The following is a 22,067-nucleotide window of genomic DNA, read 5'->3' as shown; positions in this document are numbered from 1 at the left end:
GGCCAATTCCTTAAACTGCGAATCGATTTTGTTATTGTAAAACTGGTATAATATGACTTACTCCAAAAGCTTCTTTTGAATTTTATATACTTACAAAAAAACAAAGTGATTAAATTATCTATCACAGGGCAGCTGTTTCCATGGTATACTTTAAGACTCAGTTCAGGCACAGCCTTCAGTAATTTTCTGTTTTAGCTGGGTTATTGGCCCTCATCTGAGCTCCCACAATTTTTACAACATTATTTAGAAATTAAAATAACATATTTTGCTTTAAAAAAAAAAAAGGCTGTGACACCTTTAGGGGCAACAAGCCTATTTATTTGTTTTGTGTTCTTGTGTGTCTGTGTATCTCTGTGCCCTGTTGCCTAAGATACTACCCACTTCATTGAAGGGACTCAATAAATAGCAAGTAAAAGAACAAATGGATTTCCTTCTCTTGTAAAGGAAACATAGCAAGAATATAAATAGCCATAGTATACTAAAGATTAATAATATGAACCAGAAAAACAAACCATACACTTAACAATATGTTCCGGGCACTGCTTTAAGGCACTTGGGATACACCAGTGAACAAAACAGTGACGCTGGGCTGCATGGAGATTATGGACAGGCTTACACATCTTTCCTCCTGTGTTTCTTGTGACAGTGATATTACTGTTATCCCTGTTTTACAGATGAGAAAACCATCTGTGACTTGCCCAAGATTTCCCTGCCTGGAGCTTGTATTGAACCCAGATTTTTGGACCCCAAAGAACATAAGCAAGGTACAATAATTTTGTCATTACAGGGAAGTAACGTTTTCAATCACATCCTACTGGGAAGAATCAGGAAAAACTTTATGGGAATCAGCATGTGATTTAGACCTTCAAGAAGAAGTAGGCACACACACCGAGAGCTGACACAATGAGATGATGCAAGAAAAGGAAACACAGTTTCCCAGTGCTGCTGATAAGGATGGAAGTGGTCACAGAAGAACACACAGCAAATGGACACAAAGCAGACAGCTTGGGGCGGGGAGAGGAAGGGGAGAGAAACTGAAAAAAAAAAGTCTGGACTTTATCTTGGAGGGTAAGGGAAAACACTAAAAGATTTTTAAAAAAAGAAGAAGAAGTAGGATGTCAATAGCCGTAGAAATGAAAAGGTACTACTGGCAGCATGTCATGTGAGGCAGGCAGAAGGGATATTACAGATTGCTTGTAATAAATTTGCATCAAAAGAGGGAAATGATGACTGGAAAATAGGTTAAGTTCAGATGTGGACTTTTTACTAGTACACAATAGAGAAAGATGGTGCCTAAGCAAAGAGAAGTCATTTCAAGAGAGGAGATTTAGAAAGTCTTCAGGGGGTTGGGATGGGTGGGCATGCAAAGTCATTTATAAAGCCAATAGAGGGAGCGGACTTGGCCCAGTGGTTAGGGCATCCGTCTACCACATGGGAGGTCCGCGGTTCAAACCCCGGGCCTCCTTGACCCGTGTGCAGCTGGCCCACGGGCAGTGTTGACGCGCGCAAGGAGTGCCCTGCCACGCAGGGGTGTCGTAGGGGAGCCCCACATGCAAGGAGAGCGCCCCGTAAGGAGAGCCGCCCAGCATGAAAGAAAGTGCAGCCTGCCCAGGAATGGTCCCACACACATGGAGAGCTGACACAACAAGACAATGCAACAAAAAGAAATAGAGATTCCCGTGCTGCTGACAAAAACAGAACGGGCAAAGAACACGCAGCAAATGGACACAGAGAACAGACAACTGGGGTGGGGGGAAAGGGAGAGAAATAAATTTAAAATAAATAAATAAATAAATAAAATATCCAATGTCTTCCCATCACCCTTAGGGAAAAAAAAATTAAGCCAATAGAATTGCCGAGGTTAGGGATCCAATAAAGGCTTTAACTAGACTAGCTGCACCTTGAATGGTAAAGAAAGAATGGATGTGTGAAACTTACCTGAAAATCAAATGGATGTAAGGAAGTAATAAAGGTAATGAAGGGGGAACAATCAGAAATGATCCCAAGGTTTCTAGTCTATGTTATCTTGACACAGTTTGTAAAAGATAAATTCAGCAGCATGATGGGTTTTTCTGGAAAGATGAATTAAAATTTATACATGTTAGAATTGTGGTGCTAAAGTACATTCAACAAGCAATGTGGTCATTGAGATTAGAGTGAAGTCAGAAATGAAGACGCAGCAGTCCTCTGAATAAGGACACTAGTTGAAAATACATGTCAGTAGTTTATGGACAGAAGAGAAAGACGGAGACAAAGAGAGAGACAGAGCAAAACTGTGAGACTAGGAAGCAAATGTGTGAATACCTATATACAATGAGAAATAAGATGCAATAACAAAGACGGCGAATACCAAGTAGGATGCGGCCAATTGGGGTATGAGGGGGAAATTACCTCAAAGAATGTGGAACATGTGAGTAAATTTTTTCAAACTTAGGAGGCACAGAAAGTTGCCATGCTGACCTGGGGATGAAGTAGCTCTAGGAAGCCTAAGAGTCATACAGATGGATGTGTCAGAGTGTGGCTAAAGGTGACTTTGGCAAGAAGTGGGTAAGTGAAGTCACAGTCAGTTTTCTACTGTGACTCTGAGACTTTTTTCTCTCAGGAAAGAGGTAATTTTGGGTGATCAGGGATTATTTTTTAGCAAGCTGCAAATGGAAGGAAGGTGCATTTTTACATTATTTTGGTATTGACATGTGAGTTAATTTCAAAGAAGGATCTACCCTGAAATTAAAAACTCACTTCGGAAATAACTACTCAGTTTAGATATGGTCAGGAAGGCATTACTATTGTTAGAAATGAATGGGGTGAAAGAGCAGGAGAGAAATGAAGCCAGAATTCCCATGCATTTTACTGTGGGAGAGTAAAAGTCATTTAAAATTAAAATTTCAACCCAAAATGGGGTTCACTATGTGTGCCTTCTATTCCCTTAACTTATTGTGAATTCCACTATCCATCCATTGCCCAACTTTTAAAAAATCCAAATGTTTGTCCTTAATTTCTCACCATATGATCACTTTTTGACTCCTATAGACTAGCTTCTACCTCGCTCCTCTAATGGAAGTACCATCTTTCTTTATATTCAGTTGTGCTCTCCTAATTAATGAATTAATTCTGATTCCATATTCTCTGCAAATTAATTGGCTGAATTTGATGTGACTGGCAACCCTTCCTTACTGGAAATCCCTCCTCCATCGTTTCCCATGACTGTGCTCTCAAGTTCTCCACCTCCACCCTCGATCAACTCTCATTGGCTTTGTCCCTCTAAGGAGAGCAGATATCTGCTTTCCTGTCCCTTCCCATCTCTCTATGTTAGGGTCCAGTTTAAGAGAACAAAGAGCACCTAATTCATTTTCAAATATACCCTTCACTAGGAGAAAGGTCATAGTAGGGCATAGCAGAGAGCCCCTAGCTAAACTTACCCTGACTTTCCCTTTTTCTTGCGCTAATATTGATTCCTGACCAGACACACATCCATATCCACACATCAGCCTCTTAGAATTCATCATCATTAAGATAAATTGAATCGCCAGGTTACATGCCTTTATTATGCCATTGAGAAAAACTGGCTCACTTATTAAATGAGGTCTTAGGAGGTGGAAATTTCTCTAATGAACTATTATATTTGTGTAAGAGTGAAATGTCCAGGGAACTGCTTCTCACTCACTAAACATTTGAACCGTCTGTCTGGCATTTGTTTTTTATTTTGTCATTTTCCTGTAATATTGACTCACCATTTGAAAAGGTAGGTATGATTAACATATGATCAAGAATTGTTTTCTAAACTAAATAATGAAATATATTTTAAATCATATTTTAAAAGAAAGAGACAATTAGGAAGGTTATACCTTAGCAGAATGTTATGTGAAAACTTACATGAGCTTTTTGGTTCTTTATGATTTTCCCCATCCAAGGTTGTAAATTTTGGAAATGAGATAGGCCTACAAAAGTCTGTATAATCTATGAATGAAGAAAACAATTCTGTTTTATAGTTTTATAGGGAGGAGATAATTTGTCTCCATGGCAGCGGTCAGGGGAAAAAAAATAACGCCTATTAAAGGCAAAGATGAAGGATAACATTTTGTAGTAGAGGAATTTCAATGGACACTGGCCTAGGACAAGTATTTTGAGTTCAAAAAAGACTATTTAAAAATGTATGCATTAAAATCTTATTTGTCTCCTTAGCTAGTTGTCATGCTGTACATGCTTGGCAACATCAAAGAAATCCTCATATTCAAATGTTGCAGAGATTTCAGGGTTGTAAAGGCAAGCGAGATCACGTAGGCAGCTAGTTTCTTTATTTTATATTTAAATACTCATTTGGCCTTATCTGATTTACAGTGTGATCTAGGTTATGCTAGAAAAAAATGCACTACATGTAATTAGATTAGCACTGTAAATATTATATTGCTAGTACTTTCAGAATATCAAAACTCAAATTGTAAAATGTGGACTGCAGTTATAGATTGCTTCCTAAACCTTAATTTTGAAAATACGAAACTACTTCTTAATACTAATAGCTCTTCAACTGATTTTATTTTGTGCTCACAACAATAAAAGTTGCTATAAACTTTAGGTGCTAGGAAATAACTTGAGTTAACATCTTGGCATCTTAATCTGGATGTCCTTAATTTGTAAGGCTCACTTTTCTTCTAGGATGGCTACCATTAAAATGGGCTGAACTGTGCTTTTTGTTGGAAGGTAAACTCAGGTATATCAGATACATCATTAAGACTGCCCAGTCTCTGTGTATCCCCTGAATCAATGATCTGATTACATTGACAGTGGAAGTACATGAAATTTTTTTTCTTTTACCCCCCTTAAAATTAGGGCTACTTTGAGTGTCACCTGAAAATTAATAGTAACCAATATGGAAGTCATCAATATAATATGCTGCTCTACATTCACTGAATTCATCGGAAAAATAGCATGAGAATGAAAGCAGTTGACACACATGTTCTCTGTGTGGTGGTGTGGTAGTTTGATATTATTATGAACTCCAAAAAAAATGATCAATTATGTTTGTAAACTGGTCTGTTCCTCTGGGCATGATACCCCTTTGATTGTATTAAATCAGAGGTTTCACTTTTACTTTATTAAATCAAGATTAGTGCTAAGATTCAACTATGTCATTAGGGCATGCAGGGTTGAGTCCCCACCCCTTGGTGGGCTATATAAATGGACACTCAATCAAGAACACGGAAGTAGATATGCAGAGAAGAAGAACAGAGAGGAAGAGATACTGCTCTGTAGACACAGCAGAGACCCTGGAAGAGAGATGAGCCTGATAGTTTTCAGCTGAAGAGAACAGAGCAGCTGAGAAGCACTGAGAAGCCTTATCCCAGCCTACAACTGAGATCAGAAGAAGCTGGAGCCTTAAGAGGGAAGAGGAAGGCTGAACCCTTGCAGACATTACCCACCATTTGCTTCAGTATGTGGCAAATGACTTTGGGTGAGACAGTACCTCTTATGGTACCTTGACTTGGACTCTTTAGAGCCTTATGACCGTAAGCTTCTACCCCCAAAAAATACCCTTTGTAAAAGCCAACAGATTTCTGGTGCTTTGCATTAGCACCCCCTTTTGGCTGACTGATACAGTTTGGTGTATTGGCAAAATCAATGTAAACAGGTACAATTTGGGAAAAGACAAAGCTAAGGGCAGTCTTACATGAATACACACATAGATTAAAAGCAAGGGTGACTGAAGTGTGCATTTGAACATCATATACAGTTCAAAGATTTATTCCAAGTCTTTGAATCTGAGCTGTATGGCCACAGGTAGGACATATATGGTATTCACATATTCAACTTCCTGATCTCAAAGCTAGGAGTTGTGAGCCTGTCCAGAATTGTCCATATAATCTGATGAGGTATCACAGGCAAACACTCTCCAAACATTAGGGGATTGTATTAACTTTATCTTACAAAGTAATATAGATCTGGGTCAGATAGAGCAAGACTTGAATTCCTGCATCTCTTACTTGTGTTACCTTGGGCAAGTGAGTTTTCTAACTTCCAAAAATTTTCAATGAAGATAATACGTAACTCACAGGATTTTTGTTTGTGATTAAATATGAAAGTATACCAAAAACATTTATCTCAGTGTCTGGCACATAATAATCACTTAATAAATATTAGCAATTATCTTTGTCACTATCAATAAATACTATTGATGTTGATATTATAAACCATATAAATATCATTAACATTTAAATAAATTTTCTTTGTACAAATTAATAAGAATAATTATTTTCATTGTAGTGTTTTTATGATCAGAAATAGCCTTGCTTTTCTCACATCTATAAGATGGCAAGACCAAAAATATTTAGAAGGGAGCCATGTGTCTCAGTGGTTGAGCTCCTATGTCCCATGTACAAGGTCCCGGGTTCAATCTCCAGTACCTCCCAAACTATATATGTGTATTTTATGTATATATATTACACTTTAAGAAATAAATTCTTAAAAAATCTCTAAGATGCAAAACATCACTAAATTAGTTCAAAATAAACACCTTCCCAGAATGTTCTCTAAAGGAAAAGACACAATCTTAGCTTTTGAATTTTTAGATTTCTAAAAAATCATCTAGTAAAACATTGACAGCTTATCCAGTTCTGAGTATATACTGTAATTTAAAAATAATAATTATGTCATTTTGTAGACCTATTTGTATTAGGACTTAGAAATTTTGTTAATATACTAGTTTCACCCCAGAAATTATGCTATCTGTTATTGGATAAATATATTGTTTATGAAATTCCATGAATTATCATTTAAATTAGTCTGATAGAGTTGCGATTTCCCAGGTGAATGAGTTCCTATGTTTATGAATACATAATTGATATTAATGACCTCATTTGATGCACTTTATTGACAGTTCATAAACATGTTTTTGATATTCTGTTGTGACAGATGTGATCTTTCAAAAATGCTGTTTAATTAATTTCTATGAGCTACAAAGGGAAGAAAATTCTCTAAATTCTTCCACTTAGTAAGAGTTAGGAGGTAATTTTTTATTTTCTTATGGGGGCCTGAAAAACACATTTTTAGAAAAAGAGACTGCAAGAGTACACTTTTTTCTAGGTTTTTGGACACAAATTATGGCAGTGGCACTGGATAGACAACTTAATGTTGACAATTGAAATAGAATAAGATTTGTACACATTCTCAGAGAAGGACAAGGTTTGTCGCTTAGTTTGACAAGTTCTTGTCATTGTATTCTAACTCTAGTCTTTCAACCCAGTGAGGCCATGAAATGGATAGGAAATTTCACTGTCACTAGGATTGACAGGCAGATACTGCTAGAATTCTATAATTATGTTTAAAAAGGAAAGACAAAGAACTTTGCAGACAGACTCATCTAAAATCATTTCAAAAGAATGGTTAACTTTTACACATTTCTCTGGGAGATCTTAGTTTGTGCCAGACATCTATTAAAATATGGATGGTATTCATAGTATATGCAGTAGTATATAAAGACATTACTAAAATAAAGTGGATATTAATACCTATATTAACATTATATAGTGTCCTTAATTTCAGTAAAGGAATTAATATCCATATTTTAATTTTAGTAATAATCTCAATAGCTACCGCCTGCCTAGTTCTATGATTTATAAAATTTTTCTATGTAACTTTTCTTGTTTATTTTGATTTTCTTTTGCAATTGTTAGAGAAGACTGTGTATATACTTCCTATGTTATCATTTATTCATAGGGCTCAAAAAGGGATTCTTTGAGGGAAATGGTTAATTGTGGTTCTGAAGAGTCTTCCTTCTTTCTTTCCCTTCTTTCTCTCCCTCCTCTCCCCCCTTCTTTTTATTCTGCAAGCATTCAGAGTGTCAATTATGGCCCAGAATGTTATGGTTGGGAGGTTTTTTAAAACTGAGGCTTGAGTTATGCTCTTAATGAGCTCTGGTGGAGCAGTGGTGTGCTCCAGCTCAACAGGGCAACATTGATGAAAGCCTGAGGAGCTAGCCCCATCACACAGAGAGCCCTGCAAGTGAAGCTACGGCATCCTAAACGAGAACGAGGTGTTTTGCTACTGTATATAGTTCAGGAGAACCTTAGTATTAGAGAGAAAGTTTAAGAAGCAAAGTCCACATGTTAAATTGTCCTCGAAGCCACTCACAGGCATTTTCACTTTAGCCTAAAGTGGATTGAAAGAGTCAACGTTTTAGAAAGACCAACACGCTGGTGAGATTTGTGTTCCTTGGGTAAAAGGAAAAAAGAAGCAGAGCAAGTCACTGTCTAAATCCAACCATGTCCACAGTGACAGCCTTGAAAGGCACCAAGTGGTCAGCATGCCCTGGTAAATGCCATACTTGCCGAGGAAGTACCATAGAATGGGCATGGCACAGCACAGGGATGGAACAGTCAGCCTGGCTCCATGTGAGTTACCATAAGCACTACATATATATATATACCTTTATATATATATACCTTTCAGGCTGCAATTACTAATTCATTGAGAAGAACAAAAAACAAAAAACAAAAAACAAAAAAACGGAGGTGCAGCCATGTCCAGCTTCCTACAGATGAGACTGAATGTGGATGCCTGAAGACAGTCTGTAGAAAGCTGTGAAAGATGAGAAGGTTGACCATACCCCAGCGTTTAGAGTGGGCATCAAGGCCAGCAATGGAACGAATGGAGGCCAACTTCTATAAAAAGCTCCTCTTTCAGGTACACAAGCATACCTAACAGGATTTATGATGAAAAGCTCCAGCTGCGCCCCCAGAATTTGCTAAACTATAAGATTTGATCAAAACAAAAAAGAAAACAAAACCCACTGCAGTGTGCGCCCTGGGAACTGGGGCTGAATTTACAAGTGCTGAGGCCTCCTGAACTCCGCTCAGCCAAGTCCAGTAGAGCGCCTAGATTAGGGGAACCAAATCGCCATCCTATGTTCTACCTTCTTTGGAATGGAAAATACCAGTTAAATCTACGACTCATTCACTGAGTAACAGTGAGTACACTGGCTTCTTCTCTTGAGTACTAGTTGCTGTTCTAATGGAAAAAAATAATAATACAAGATTTCAGAGCATATGGGAATAGAATTAGTGTTGAAAGGACCAAGAGAATATGTCTAGAAATTTTATAACTACCTAGCTGATTTTAAGGTCCTTTACTTAACTTTGTAGGCCAAGATGTGTGAGTCTAAACCTTCTTTTCTTTTCTAGTTCAACACAATGTTTACAACATTGAGTATTTTCCATATGGAAGAATATTTCCCTGTGAGAAAATTAAATTGTAGACGATGCATATATAATGCTTGCAAAGAATAAATTCACTTTCACTAATTAGACTCTCACTTTGTATTTTTAGCCTCTTTCTCTGAACCAACTCCCTTCTTTCTATCACGAACCACCACTGTGTGTCATGGTCACAGACGCTGTTGTCCCTCTTCATTCCTGTTATAGCCAAGATCAGCATCCACTATGATAGATTTAATCCCCTGGATTTTATTGTTCCTATCACTCCTGAAATCGGTCCTTGAAAGTCTTAAAATGCCAAGTCTGTTTCCGTGTAACTTATAGCATTTGATGTGCAGGGCAGTCGCACTTGGGAGGTCTGAGGTCAATTGTACTGCACTCTCTGATGGGCGCTCTCCCACACATCTGGGTCATTCTTTCCTTGTCCCTTTCACCAACTCCTCTTGTCTTTCTACGAGAAAAATGTAGATATTCCTCAGTGTTAAATCCTTACTTCTCTCTTCTCAGTACAATTTCTCCTTAAAGCAACATCACGGTAGTTTCACTGAGTTTTTTAAAAAAGCTTTTTTTGGCTAGTTCCCACTTAACTTTTCTGAGCACCAACCATTATTTTAAAGATGTTAGTTGGGCATTTCCTCAAAATTTCCCTGAAAATCAGATGAAAACTATCTAAATTGAAGATATTTTATCCTGAATTTGTTATGTAACTGCGTTATGAATTGGTCAATTAAATTGATCAAATTTCCGAACCTTTAAGTCATTCTAGCTCCGTCTTCTTTTCACTCCCACCCATTCAATCCCTGGCAATTCGCATTTATTTTGGAGCCTCTCCCAGTCATGTATTCTATTCTATTGCAAGTGCATCAGGGAATGTAAGTCCTTTTATGTAGATTATTGACGTGACCTCCTAACTGGACTTTTCCAATATAGATTCCCTAGATCATATTCCTATGAAACCCTATGATTGTCTTCTACCTTCTGTACACATGTAAGGTAAATTACACATGCATTTATAATAAACTTTGAAGGATTTATAGTCAGAATTGTGTTTTACATAGAGCATTCCCAAAAACTACATGGAGTTATTTTAATGGGGCTGGGACTCAGCAGAGGAGAGAGATGTTAAGGAGAAGATAAAAGTAGGCAGGAGTTATAGGTAGGCAATTTTTCTGGTATTTAGGTGGGAGATATGAGGACCTGAAATAAGGAAATCAATATGGAATCGAGGATATATACTCATATCGCTTTCCTCAAGCTCAATAGGATGTACATTGCTCATTCTTGGCTCCCCAAGAGATAGGATGGAGTGAACATTCTACGAATAGAATAATCACATACACGCTCAACAACAAACACAATGCAAGGATAAGTACAGTATAGGGTAGCCCAAGGTAGTATGACATAGAGATGATGAGATTTGAAATTATATAAAAATTAGAGCTGCTGTTATATCATTTACTAGCTGTAAGAATTTGGGCAAAAAATGTGAGCTACAAAATTCAAATTATTTATAAAATTGTATAAATCATAGAAATTATTTCACAGGGTTGATATGATGATTGAAGGGGATAATGGTCCATTAAATGTGTTAAGAGTCTGGCTGACATTTAAGTCCTCAGTAAATATTATTGCTTATTACTGTGTTATTATTAAACATATATTAATATATATTATATATATATATATGTATATACAAACACACACATATATATAACATCAGTTTTTAAAAGATAAAATAGGAACAAAGGAAGGGAAACTTATCCAATCTGGGAAAGTCAAAAAATGTTTCCCATTCAGTGGGTTATGGCAGAATATACTATAATCCATACAGGGCAGCAGTGCTCCGAAATGCATTCACCAAATTCAATGAATGTGCCACACTGATGGAAGAGGTTGTTGTGTGGGAGCAGTGGGGGAGTGGAGAGTGGGGTATATGGGAATCTCTTATATTTTTTAATGTAACATTTTGTGTGATCTATGTATCTTTAAAAAAAAGACAAAAAAATTTTCACTAAAAAAAAAATGTTTTCCTGAGCTATTACTCTTGAAGTTGAACTTTTAAGAAGTATAGCAATGAAAACTGGACTGTGGAAATGAAATCAAAGGATACTAATTGCGGTTTCTTTGACTCAGGTGAAATTCAGTCTCTAAGAACCCCAGGCTGGGCAATGCATACCCTCCTAGGAAGGGTCCATGGACTAAAAAGTCCTCATACTTCCTTTCTGCCCCTTAGCTATACTTTTTTGTTGTTTTGTAGGGGTATCTTTACATTCACCATAATCCTAAATTGTCCTGAGCTGAGGTTGTTGTTTGAGCACCTGAACCTGGCACAAATCATGGGATTTAAAACACGGGCCGAATATTTGTACCTCATAATTTCTTGTATCAGGGAGAGGTCTCCAAAGATACCTCACAGAGTTGTTTGGCGAATGTAAGATAAAATTACAAACAAACAGTATTTCTTTTTGGAATAAAAACCTGGTAATAATACAGAGAGTAAAAGTATCTGTACCGGGTGACTATTTCATTCTGATTAATAGTAAAATGATTTAATAAGGTTATTATGGACCAAGTCTCTTAGAGAGAAATGAAATAAAGCTCTGGATGTATTGGGGAGTTAGTGATTATTCAAATAATTTCATTAGATATTAAACACTAGCAAAATGTGGTTATATAAAGTCTAAGGTCAATTTTACTTTAGAAGAAAAAGTTATGAAAAAAATCAGAGGAGTAATTTTTGAATTTTATATGAAAATGAAAGGTTAAATTAAAGGGCTTAAGTACAAAGTCTACAAAAATCATATAATCTCTCAAAGAGTTAAGGAGGTTATTTTAATCAATTGCTTCAAGAAAACTAATGGAATATTCTGGCTCTAAATCACCTAAATGCCCTGAAAAGTAGTAAGTTCAATTTTATATATTAACTATAAATTTTCCAGGATTGGCATAGAAAGATATTTTTGAAGCAAGAGATAGCATGAGGAGGTTTTATTCTTGATTAATTTTATGTTTGACTAGCTGGCATGAATTATTTCTAAAAACCCAAATTGGAGAGATTGCTACAAGCTTTGGTTTCCTGAAGGATGTTTGAAAAGCATGCAAAGTCACATTACCAACTCCAAATTCTCTTCAGCATGGTAATAAACTAATAGAGTGACGAAGTTTTATATGGTGTATTCTTGCTTGTCTCTGAAGAGAAACCGCTGTATTAAGGGAGCAAATTACACTGATAATGAAAACAAGCGATAGGAATAAAAGACACCTTGTCAAAAGTAATCTTATTGATAACCAGTAACAATCATCACTCGTGATAATCTGACAGCTTTGCCTTTATTTATACCTTTCTTTCCCAACTTAAAAATCACTTCACAAATATGCCTTCTCCACCTCATTAATTTTGACTACACTCTTGTGAGGTACGCATTTATTAATACAAAAGTACAATCTTAACACAAAGCTGAACCATGTTTATAAATATTCATTTAGGGAGAACTTAATACTAAAGCTCCTCCTGGGTAGACTTTTAGATATATGTAGGATGGAAAGCTTGAGGAGGGAGCTGAGCAAGTGGACGGCTGCTACTCAAATACAGGAATTATTCAGATGAAAATTTTTTTAAAATTATAAAAAATGAAGTAAACAACCTCACGATTAAATTCTCATTTCATTTAAAGAATTAGTTTGGTTCTATGTCAGTCTAATTAAACTTGCTATTGAATATATGTATGGATGTAGTTGATGTCTCTATACAAAGCCTCAAATGGGAAATAATTATGAGAATTAAATGTTAAGAAATGAAATTCTTCCTTTGAGGAACTAGAGGAAATTAGTCTTTAAATATTTGTATTTTCCTTTTTGCCTTGACCACTAGGCCTCATAGGGAGCTATTTATTCCTCCACCACAAAAACTATCAGGCTCTACGGACTAAGCTAGCCCTACCTCTTACCTTGAAATGTACTTTCCTGGGGCTGTATTCACTTGTTTACATATATTCTAATTTATTGTATACAATCTTACGTAGCAAGTCGTAATTACCTTTGGCATGAGGTAAATATTATAAATAACAATAAAATAAAATTATATAAATTTACATTTTCTATTTTGTATGTGTTGATACTGACAGAGTTCACAATTGCTCGTTTCTTATCCTTTGCTTTATATTGACCGAACTTTAATCAGACTTTTCTCCTCCCTGCAGTTTAGCTGTTCACGTCTGAGCAAGCTCTCGAATGTGGAGCATGGCCCCTTATCATCCCACCCCAAGGACTGCTGAGCCTAATGGCAGGTTTCCGTCAAGCTTTGACGGCCATGCAGCCTTGCTTACTCTCCTTCATCTGCCCAACTTCCCTTACTGCCTACCCCAATTTACCCTGCAAAAGAAAAATCTTCTGCGTTTGATTTTGAGATACTTGTAGAGTTCTCAGATTGGAGTGTTCACCCTATGGGAATAGTCTTTTTCAATAATGTTTCTTCATATCTAGGTCTGTGTTTGCTTCAACGTGACAATATTTTGTGTGGCAAGGTGACAAGTGAATAGAAATAAAACTTTAAAATATGAAATTAAATTTGCTTTACACTGAGTTAATTTTCCTGCACTCCAGATACAGCTTTTATTTTGCTAAATTGCTAACTAAAAGATGCCCACATGCACTACCTTTTTACCATTCCCTGTGAAAGCCATCAGCTTTTGATAATGGCCACAGTCATCTTTGTCCTGTCTCAAATTGTCAAAAATATTTTTAAACAGCCTAGAAAATGTAGATTTCCAGGTCTTAAACTTAGAACATCCAATAAGTCAAGAATAAGAAAAATAATTACACACCAAAATCACTAAGAATCCCCAAATTCCAGTTCTAGAAAAAGACAAACTCTTAAATTTCCATGAGGAAAAATAGGTAAGTGGTTTATTAAATATACTTGAATAATAAGAAGAAATGCACAACATTGTGATTACATACTTATTTTTTGTTACTAGTACTTATTTTTGTTTTTTCATGAGTTAATGATTTTGTTATAAAATGGTGGTTAATGATGTATGTATGGCTTATTTAAAAGATTAAAACATAATTACAGTGTGGGAGTGAAGGTGAAAATCAAATTGAGTATGTTTTAAAAGGAATGCAGAACAATTTTTAATAGAATAGGAAGACTGAGTATGATTAGAGTTAAATTGGAGATATCATCAGTAAAATGGATTTACATTTTCAACATAACTGCTCAGATGCTGGTATGAGGATGAAATGAGTTGATGCATTCCAAGCACTTAGAGCATTCTCTGGCAGAGATGTAAACATTCAGTGAACATAAACTTTTAATCTGGGTTTCAGACTTTTTAAAATCTTGGTTACTAAAATACTTTACCAATAATGTCATCCTACCCACCACCAGAGCTAATTTGGAAGAACCTGATATATATCTCTAGTGCCAAAATTTTAGTCTCTATAATGTTATGCTCAATGGAAGGTAGCTGAATTGACATCTTGGTGATAGAGGGGATCAAAATGTTCTTAGTGGAAAGCTAGAATATTTCAAACTATATTTTTGTTTTAATAATAAGAGGACAAATAAGATAGCATTAAAAGATTTCCAATAGAAAAACTGTGTATGTATAAGTTGAATTTGTAAAAAAAAAAACCCTTGCAACTTTAATGATACTCAAAACTTTGAAAGTTTAAAGTAACATATATACACATAGCCAATTTTCATGCAAAGGGAAGATTACTCTAACAGAGTATGCTTAAATTTTATTAACTTTAATAAAAAAGGGATCGTTAGTACGTGGGTAACTTGATTCTCCTCTTAAATATGTATCTATTGATAAAAAATAGATTAGTTCTTTCTGAATATAATTAGGGAAGACCCATCTGAAGGTTTTTTCACACAGGCTAATGAGTCTTAGATCAGATCACTTCAAGCAAAGATAAATTCCAAAAGGCAAAAGATGATGTAAAATTACAGATTTTTTAAAATGCCACTGATATAACAAAAAATAAAGGTCAATTATAAAACAGGTCGAGCCTGTTAAACAGGACTTACATTTGAAAAGAGCAATGAAATGGCAGTTGGTTGATAACTAAGAAACTGACTTTAGATTGAGTAATATAGTCCTCTTTTCTATTGATTTTGGAAAATAACATTATCACCAGTGAAGTTAGATAAAAGTATCTGATAAAGTTACTGTATAACATATGTTAAAATTAAAGTATAAAAGATAAAAAACCAATATAATGAAATTATTGTAAAATGAACAAAACATAAAATATACGTCACTAAAAATAATAGTTTAAGTATTAACAAAAAGTTTCATAATCATTTTGAAAATTTGTCAATTTTGGCCAATTTTAGGACATTTAAAACATTTAAGTGCTCATGTACTAGACTTGAATATTGAACATGGTTTAGGAAAATTTGATTATATATGTTTTAATAATTTAAGTTTAATAAATATATTCATTTTTAAATAGTTGCCTAAAGAATAGTCACATTTGCAGATAAACAGTGGCTGATGGATGTAAAAGATTATTAATTTCTGCTTTAAAATGCATGGACTCATGAAGTAATGAGTGTTCCTTTCTATTTACAAAAGCCTTCAGACATTGAACAGCCCATTAAGAAGAGTGAGTTCATTCTAGTTCTAGTTATGAGGCTGGATCTTAGGGAAATCATGATGCAGTGGAAGGTGCCACCACATTTTCTAATTTCACTTTACTTCCTCTTACTTCTTTTCACTTCTTTTCAGAAGATCCTTTTCTTTTGTGTCTCCAACTTCCTATTCATTTCCTCTTTCTAGTCCCAAAACTTATCCTGGCTCCCAGAATCTTAAAATCCAAGCTCCCACCAGGAGACTTCACCTTTTCTCTCTACACCCATATTTACATTTTCCTTCAGATGTCACCTGGGAAAGGAGATAATGCTGAATCGAAAGTATTTAGTTTCCTACACTGTAGATAGAGCTGTGATGACATCTAGGTGGTAGAGTAATGTAGAGGCAGCAGTGACCTTCCCTCTGTCATACATAAGCAGTTGACTGTCAACCAGGCGCCTTCTTGGCGCTAATGCATATTTAACTTACAGGCTCCAGGACACAGTTTTGAATTGGCAGGGGTTGGGGTGGGGAGGAGATGGGTCAGAAGATGCCACCAATGACTGCATATGCATGTCTACCCAAACGTTTAAGTTAAAAATAAAGCAAACGTCATTCCAAGCTAAGTTAAGGACAGCTTGCGCCTGCACAGAAAATGCCGTGTGTTCTGTGCCTGGCCATTTTTGGTGCCAATTTGCTTGGTCCAGGTGGGGCTGAGTTTGGATGGCTGTGACTCATCTTTGCAGGAGCCATGCACCAGGCACGCTCCTAAAGAAACTTCAGGATCTACCAGGAAAGAGAAGTTTGCTCTGATACAGGCAAAAACATAAAAAGTTGGCATAATTTGCTGTCGCTGCTGATTTAAGCAAAATCAAATGACATATGGGCTACCGCCACTGGTGGGCTTGGACCAGATGACACAGACCAGACAGTTAGGAAAAGTCACATCGTCTGCACATCACCTTCTCCGGATTTGCCGTAAGTCCTGTAGCCTCTGCTCTGTTGAACAGAGGGGTGATCAAGCGGGTGATTTAGTTTAAGATCCTTTGTTATCATGTACACTGAAATGTATGAGGTTCTGTGTTGTACTATATAACATTTTCTTAATTACAAGGAATTTATTTAGGCTTCGATCATGGCATAGTTGATGTACATGAATGTGCCTTTCTGAACTTCTTAGCCAAATGTACTTTAAAAATACTAAATATTCCCAGTACGTAGCTTGGCATTCTCCAAACTGTACTCATTTTAGTTACTTTCTTTCTTCCTTTTCTCTCTCACCTTTCTAAAATAGGGTGTCTGGATTCTGGGTTAATTATAGTGGATACGTGAGGAAGATTATATGGAGAAAAAAATCAATTATTACACACTTCAGGGTATAATTTTAACTTAAAAATCATGTTATGATAAATGACATAGGCAATATAGTTATTATGAATTATTAACACAAAGATTCCTGGCTTTCCTATTACTTCTTAGATTGCAATCCTTAAGAATTTAAACTCAAGTAGGATTACTTACTAAGAAATACTAAAAAAATATTTTATATATTGTAGCCTACCCTCTGTCTGGCCTAAGCCTTCATCATAACTCAAATGCTTTCAAGTGTTTTTGAAGATATCAATAAATTTAGCTAATAAGATATAGGATGCATTTTAGAAAAAGTATATATTGTAGCCTATTTATACATATATGTGTGTATATGCATATACACATACATAGATATATGCCCACGCACACACACACCCATATATGTTATATATGGTGTCTCATCTACTACAAAAATTGGGACACCTGGGAGTTTTAGAACCTGCAATATTGGCATTTCGGAGGTGTTTCTTTGGTTACCTGACTACACGCAGTGTTTTTTTAGTACAGCATCGTGTCCTCCAGAATCTAGAGCCAACAATGGCTGTACTAGGGGGTGGAAGGAAGCAGGTAGTTTAAAAGCTGACAGGGGAACCCAGTCACCGAGTCTTAGGCTGGAATTCAGGGAAGAGGTCAGCTCGGAAGGCCGTTGGCTCTGGCCGCCTGGAGGGCCCGCTCCCTCAGCCCGGCAGGGATCCCGGGGACCCCGCCCGTCCCGGGGTGTGGGAGCCCCGGCCCGGCCCCCGCCCCCGGCCCCCGCCCCCGGCCCCGCCCCCGGCCCCGCCCCCGGCCCCGGCCCCGCCCCAGCCCCGCCCCCAGCCCCGCCCCCAGCCCCGCCCCCAGCCCGGCAGGGGGCGCTACTCACAGGCGAAGCGCAGCGCCGCCTCGCGGCTGAGCACGCGGCCCCGCGCGTTGGCCGCCGCGCACTGGTAGCGGCCCGCGTCGCGCGCCGCGCTGGGGCTGCTGATGGCCAGGGTGCCGGCCACCAGGCGGTAGCGGTAGTCGCTGTCCAGGTCGAGCTCCGTCCCGTTGCGAAGCCATCTTAGGAAACATCCGGAGACAAAGTGTAAACATGACTGCGGGCGCGAGCCGCCCGGGGCCTCCGACGCCACGAGGCCGCGTGGCCTGCGCACGCGGCGCGGCGGTTCCTACCTGTAGCTCGCGCCCGGCCGGGCCCGCACCTCGCAGCTCAGCGCCACCTTCTTCTCGTCCGCGTCGGCCGGGAAGGTGACGTCGTCGGGCTCCTGCACGAACACCGGCCCGTAGTCCACGCTTTCTGGAAGGACAGAGCAGGACACCCTTGAAAATCCCTCAGGGCCTCAAGGCGTTTTTTTTCCTTTCTCCGTGGCACGTGTGTTTGCCATGTGTGCTCTAAATTCACCAAATTTATAAATCAACAGAGAAGTCACCAAAAGAAGTGAAAAAAAATCCTTTTTTCCCCCACTGCTTTGCTTAGTGAATTTAATGCCTCAAAAATGCTTTGAAGCGTATTATATATGCAATGTGTAAAAATCAACATCGCAAACATTTATTCTGTATGCTTTAAATAAAAAAATATAGTTTTGCTTTCATCCTGTAAAGAGCTAAGGAAAACAATATTAAACAAAGACGTCATTTAGTCAACCTAAAATTTTGTAAACCTTTTAGAACTTGAAAAAAATAATATTCAATAAAGGAAAAGTCATGAATTAAAACTGTGTCACTCCTTGGGGGGCTACAGATGTCAAAACGCTGGTTCTGCGGAGTCCTCCAGGTATCCCGGCACCGATTCCATCAAGCACTATTAGTGCTGCAGAGGCCTGAGGTAAGGAAAAACGAGGTACGGCAAATAAATACAAGAAACGGTCCCTTCCCTAAAGGTGCTTCTATTTTCCTGGAAGGATCCGATATGCCTTCATAATAAAATCGAAACTATACCAAATGAAGTGTTTAGTAAGTAAACAAATACAGTAAATGAGATCAGAAGGGAAAAAGCACAAATAAGAGGGTAAAAGAGAAGAACACGTAAACTTGCCCAGTGCCTGCTATTGTGCCAGATAGAATCTATCTCATTTGATTAGTCAATCCTTAGAAATTCAGTGATATCTGACATCGGAAACTAACAAAAAATTCACAAAAAAATTGGAAGTATAAGTGGATCTCAAATGCCGGCGTGGACTTGACGAGTTTGCAGCCGCTGCAGCCAGGACGTGGGAGGGAAAGTGCAGGTGGGATAGAAGGACGGCTCCTTAGCCAGAGTCACGGACGGGTGTTCAGAATCGTGAGCGTGGCTAGACTACAGCATTCCCAGTTGTGAATCTGGGGGAAAAATAAAACTTTTCATTTTATTTGTATTAGTCCTGAATTTGACTAAAGGATGCAATCCTTAGAGGAGGGTTTCCCGCCTTGGCGCTATGGACATCTTGGGCCCTGACTCATTGCTGGGGGCTGGCCGCGTGCATTGTAGGGTGTTTGGCAGGATCCTTGATCTCTAAGCAGTGGCCGTCCCCAAGGCCGCATCACAGGAAAATGTCTCCTGACATGTTCAACGTCCCCTGGGGGTGGGGGTGGAGGAAAGAACCTCCACCAACAAGTGCTGCCTGTGATAGACTTTTCAAGTCAGGTCTATGCTAAATAATTGACAGGTTTTATCTACAGTGGAAAACCACAAGAAAATATCTGGAATGAAAGGCAAGAAAAAATGTCCAAGGACCTAGGAGTGTTAAGAAATATTGCTGACAGAGATGTACACTTCTGTATTATAGAAGAACAGATTCAGAGTAAACTGATTTGCTTCCTTTAAAATGTATTCTTTTCCCTTCTTGTTGTAAAGAAAAACAAAAGTATTCAAGAAACTCTAAATATCCCTGCAATAAAAATTGAAGACTCCCAATGGGCTGGTAATGATTCTAGACATCAAATATTCTGTAAAAATATTTTTCGGGAGTCCTAAATAACCTAGGATTCTTCTAAAACTAAAAAAAAAAAAAAGGTGTGTATTGTATCAAAATAATTAAACTGCATTTCTCTGTCTCAAATTATATTGCTGCCATTAGAAATACCTGTTCACAAGAAAAGGATAATAAGTAAATAAATGATTTGATAAATAACCAGAGCAAAAAATTATCAAAATTTTGTATTGTATTGAATTGATAAGAATTTGGAAAAGCATGTAAAATCTTATCAAATTCAATTAGAATTAAGCTGCACAATCAATGGTAAAAATAAATTATCTTTATCTGTTGAAAATATTATTTGAATTATTAAAAATACATATGATATATAAAACTAACATTTCATAAGTAACTTTTATACTTTAATAAGACATAAAAACTTGAAAGAATTAGATTCAGATACACTTGTGCTAAAATTCTAATATTGTTGTATTCTCTCCTTGGGCAATTATTTTGAAATTTTGCTGTTCAATATATTAATTGTGGACAATAATGTCTGTCTTACAATATTATTCTGCAGATTGACATTGCCTTTGTAAATATCTATTAAATGCAAGCATTTAATAAATTAGTTAACAATAATAACAAATATTAATTTGTGGTGTAGTTAGTAAATTTTAGACGTTAATGATAAATAATTTACATGTAATATCTCATTTAATTCTCAACAACACATGCTTATGATCATCCCCCCCCCCTTTATGGATGATAAAACTGAGACTGAAAATAGATAAATTTATAAAGCAAGTAAATGGCAGACCAGATGTATAAATTAGGGTTTTTGTAACCTAGAACCTGATTACTACTTTTACTACTTATTAATCATTTATTATTATATTTATGCTCTAACATTTATGAAGCACTTTTACATGTATTATTATTTAATTCTATGAGCTCAGTTATAATTATTTCTTATTTGTTGATGGAAACATTGATATTTTGACATGACCCTTCCCTAAAATTATCAAGTACCTGAAAAATAGTTTAAAACCCTGATTTACTAGTTTCAAATGTTCTGAAAATTGTCAAAGCAGTATAAGAGCAAAAAAATAAAAGATTGCCACACTGGGGACATCAGGTGGGTAAAATTTGCTTAAATTGGGTAGACTATTAAGGGACTAATCTGAAGAACATGAATTCTATTATGGCTGTCCATACATTGTAAGGTATCCTTTTTGTTGCTCACTGCCACTTTTCAAATCATCTTAGCCCTATTTAACTCATCCATCATTTTATCTGATACAGGAGAACCAATGAATCAAAGAAAAATGTTAAAAATAATAATAATTAAAAAATAAAAGTAAAGCATTTACAAAGCCAAATTCAGCAATATCTCTTTTGGTCTCTTACTGGTAAAGGTCATTGTAATGGAGGTAAAGAATATCCCAGTCCCCAGGAAAGGGTAATCAATGATGATTCTATATTTGATAAGATTAGTAACCAAAGTTCCATACCAAGAAGTTATTCTTATAAATACTCTTAGAAGGACTGATTCATTTGCCTCTGGTAGTGACCTCTATCTACTGACAATGATAATGCATTGTTTAAAGAAGAATTCTTACATCTTGTATTTTTTAACTTGAAGGAACGTGCAACATGTGAAGATAGACTTAAAAATAAATGATACTAAAACATAGCAAATACCCTGATCTGAATAATTAAAAATCTTTATTTAAATAAGCAGAAACCTTTGAGACAAACAGTAAATGCCACCATATACAATGCTAATTTCTTGTAGGAGCAATATTTTTGATTGGGTGTATTCATTATCAGAACATCTATTAATAGACTGATAAATAGCTGTAGTTGGCCAAAACCACATCAGTGATTACTATCAGTGACATGTCAGATTCACATCTTAAGAGGGTACTTTCTTCAGAAGAGGATTGTTTCAGGTTAGAAATGATATAAAATTTCTCTTTGTTAATCATAATTCACATAGTTTTTTCTTCTTAGTTCTTTCTAATAAGAGATAA

The 22,067-nt window shown here is 36.8% G+C and overlaps 1 protein-coding gene across 2 annotated transcripts in view; it reads right to left on the bottom strand.

Annotated features, from left to right (window-relative positions):
* The window catches only part of CNTN5 (contactin 5), a 1,236,361-nt gene that overhangs the window by 443,294 nt on the left and 771,000 nt on the right, over positions 1-22,067 (bottom strand). For both annotated transcript variants that reach the window (XM_058289033.2, XM_058289032.1), the window contains exons 5-6: positions 18,311-18,434; positions 18,024-18,199 (exon numbers count right to left, since the gene is read on the bottom strand). In XM_058289033.2, coding sequence (XP_058145016.1) covers positions 18,024-18,199; positions 18,311-18,434 — 300 coding nt within the window. The remainder of the gene's footprint in view (positions 1-18,023; positions 18,200-18,310; positions 18,435-22,067) is intronic.

The sequence above is a fragment of the Dasypus novemcinctus genome, chromosome 27 (assembly GCF_030445035.2).
Source record: "Dasypus novemcinctus isolate mDasNov1 chromosome 27, mDasNov1.1.hap2, whole genome shotgun sequence".
Lineage (NCBI taxonomy): Eukaryota > Metazoa > Chordata > Mammalia > Cingulata > Dasypodidae > Dasypus > Dasypus novemcinctus.
Note: the sequence above shows the minus strand (reverse complement) of the source record. Positions and strands in the feature narration are given on the sequence as shown.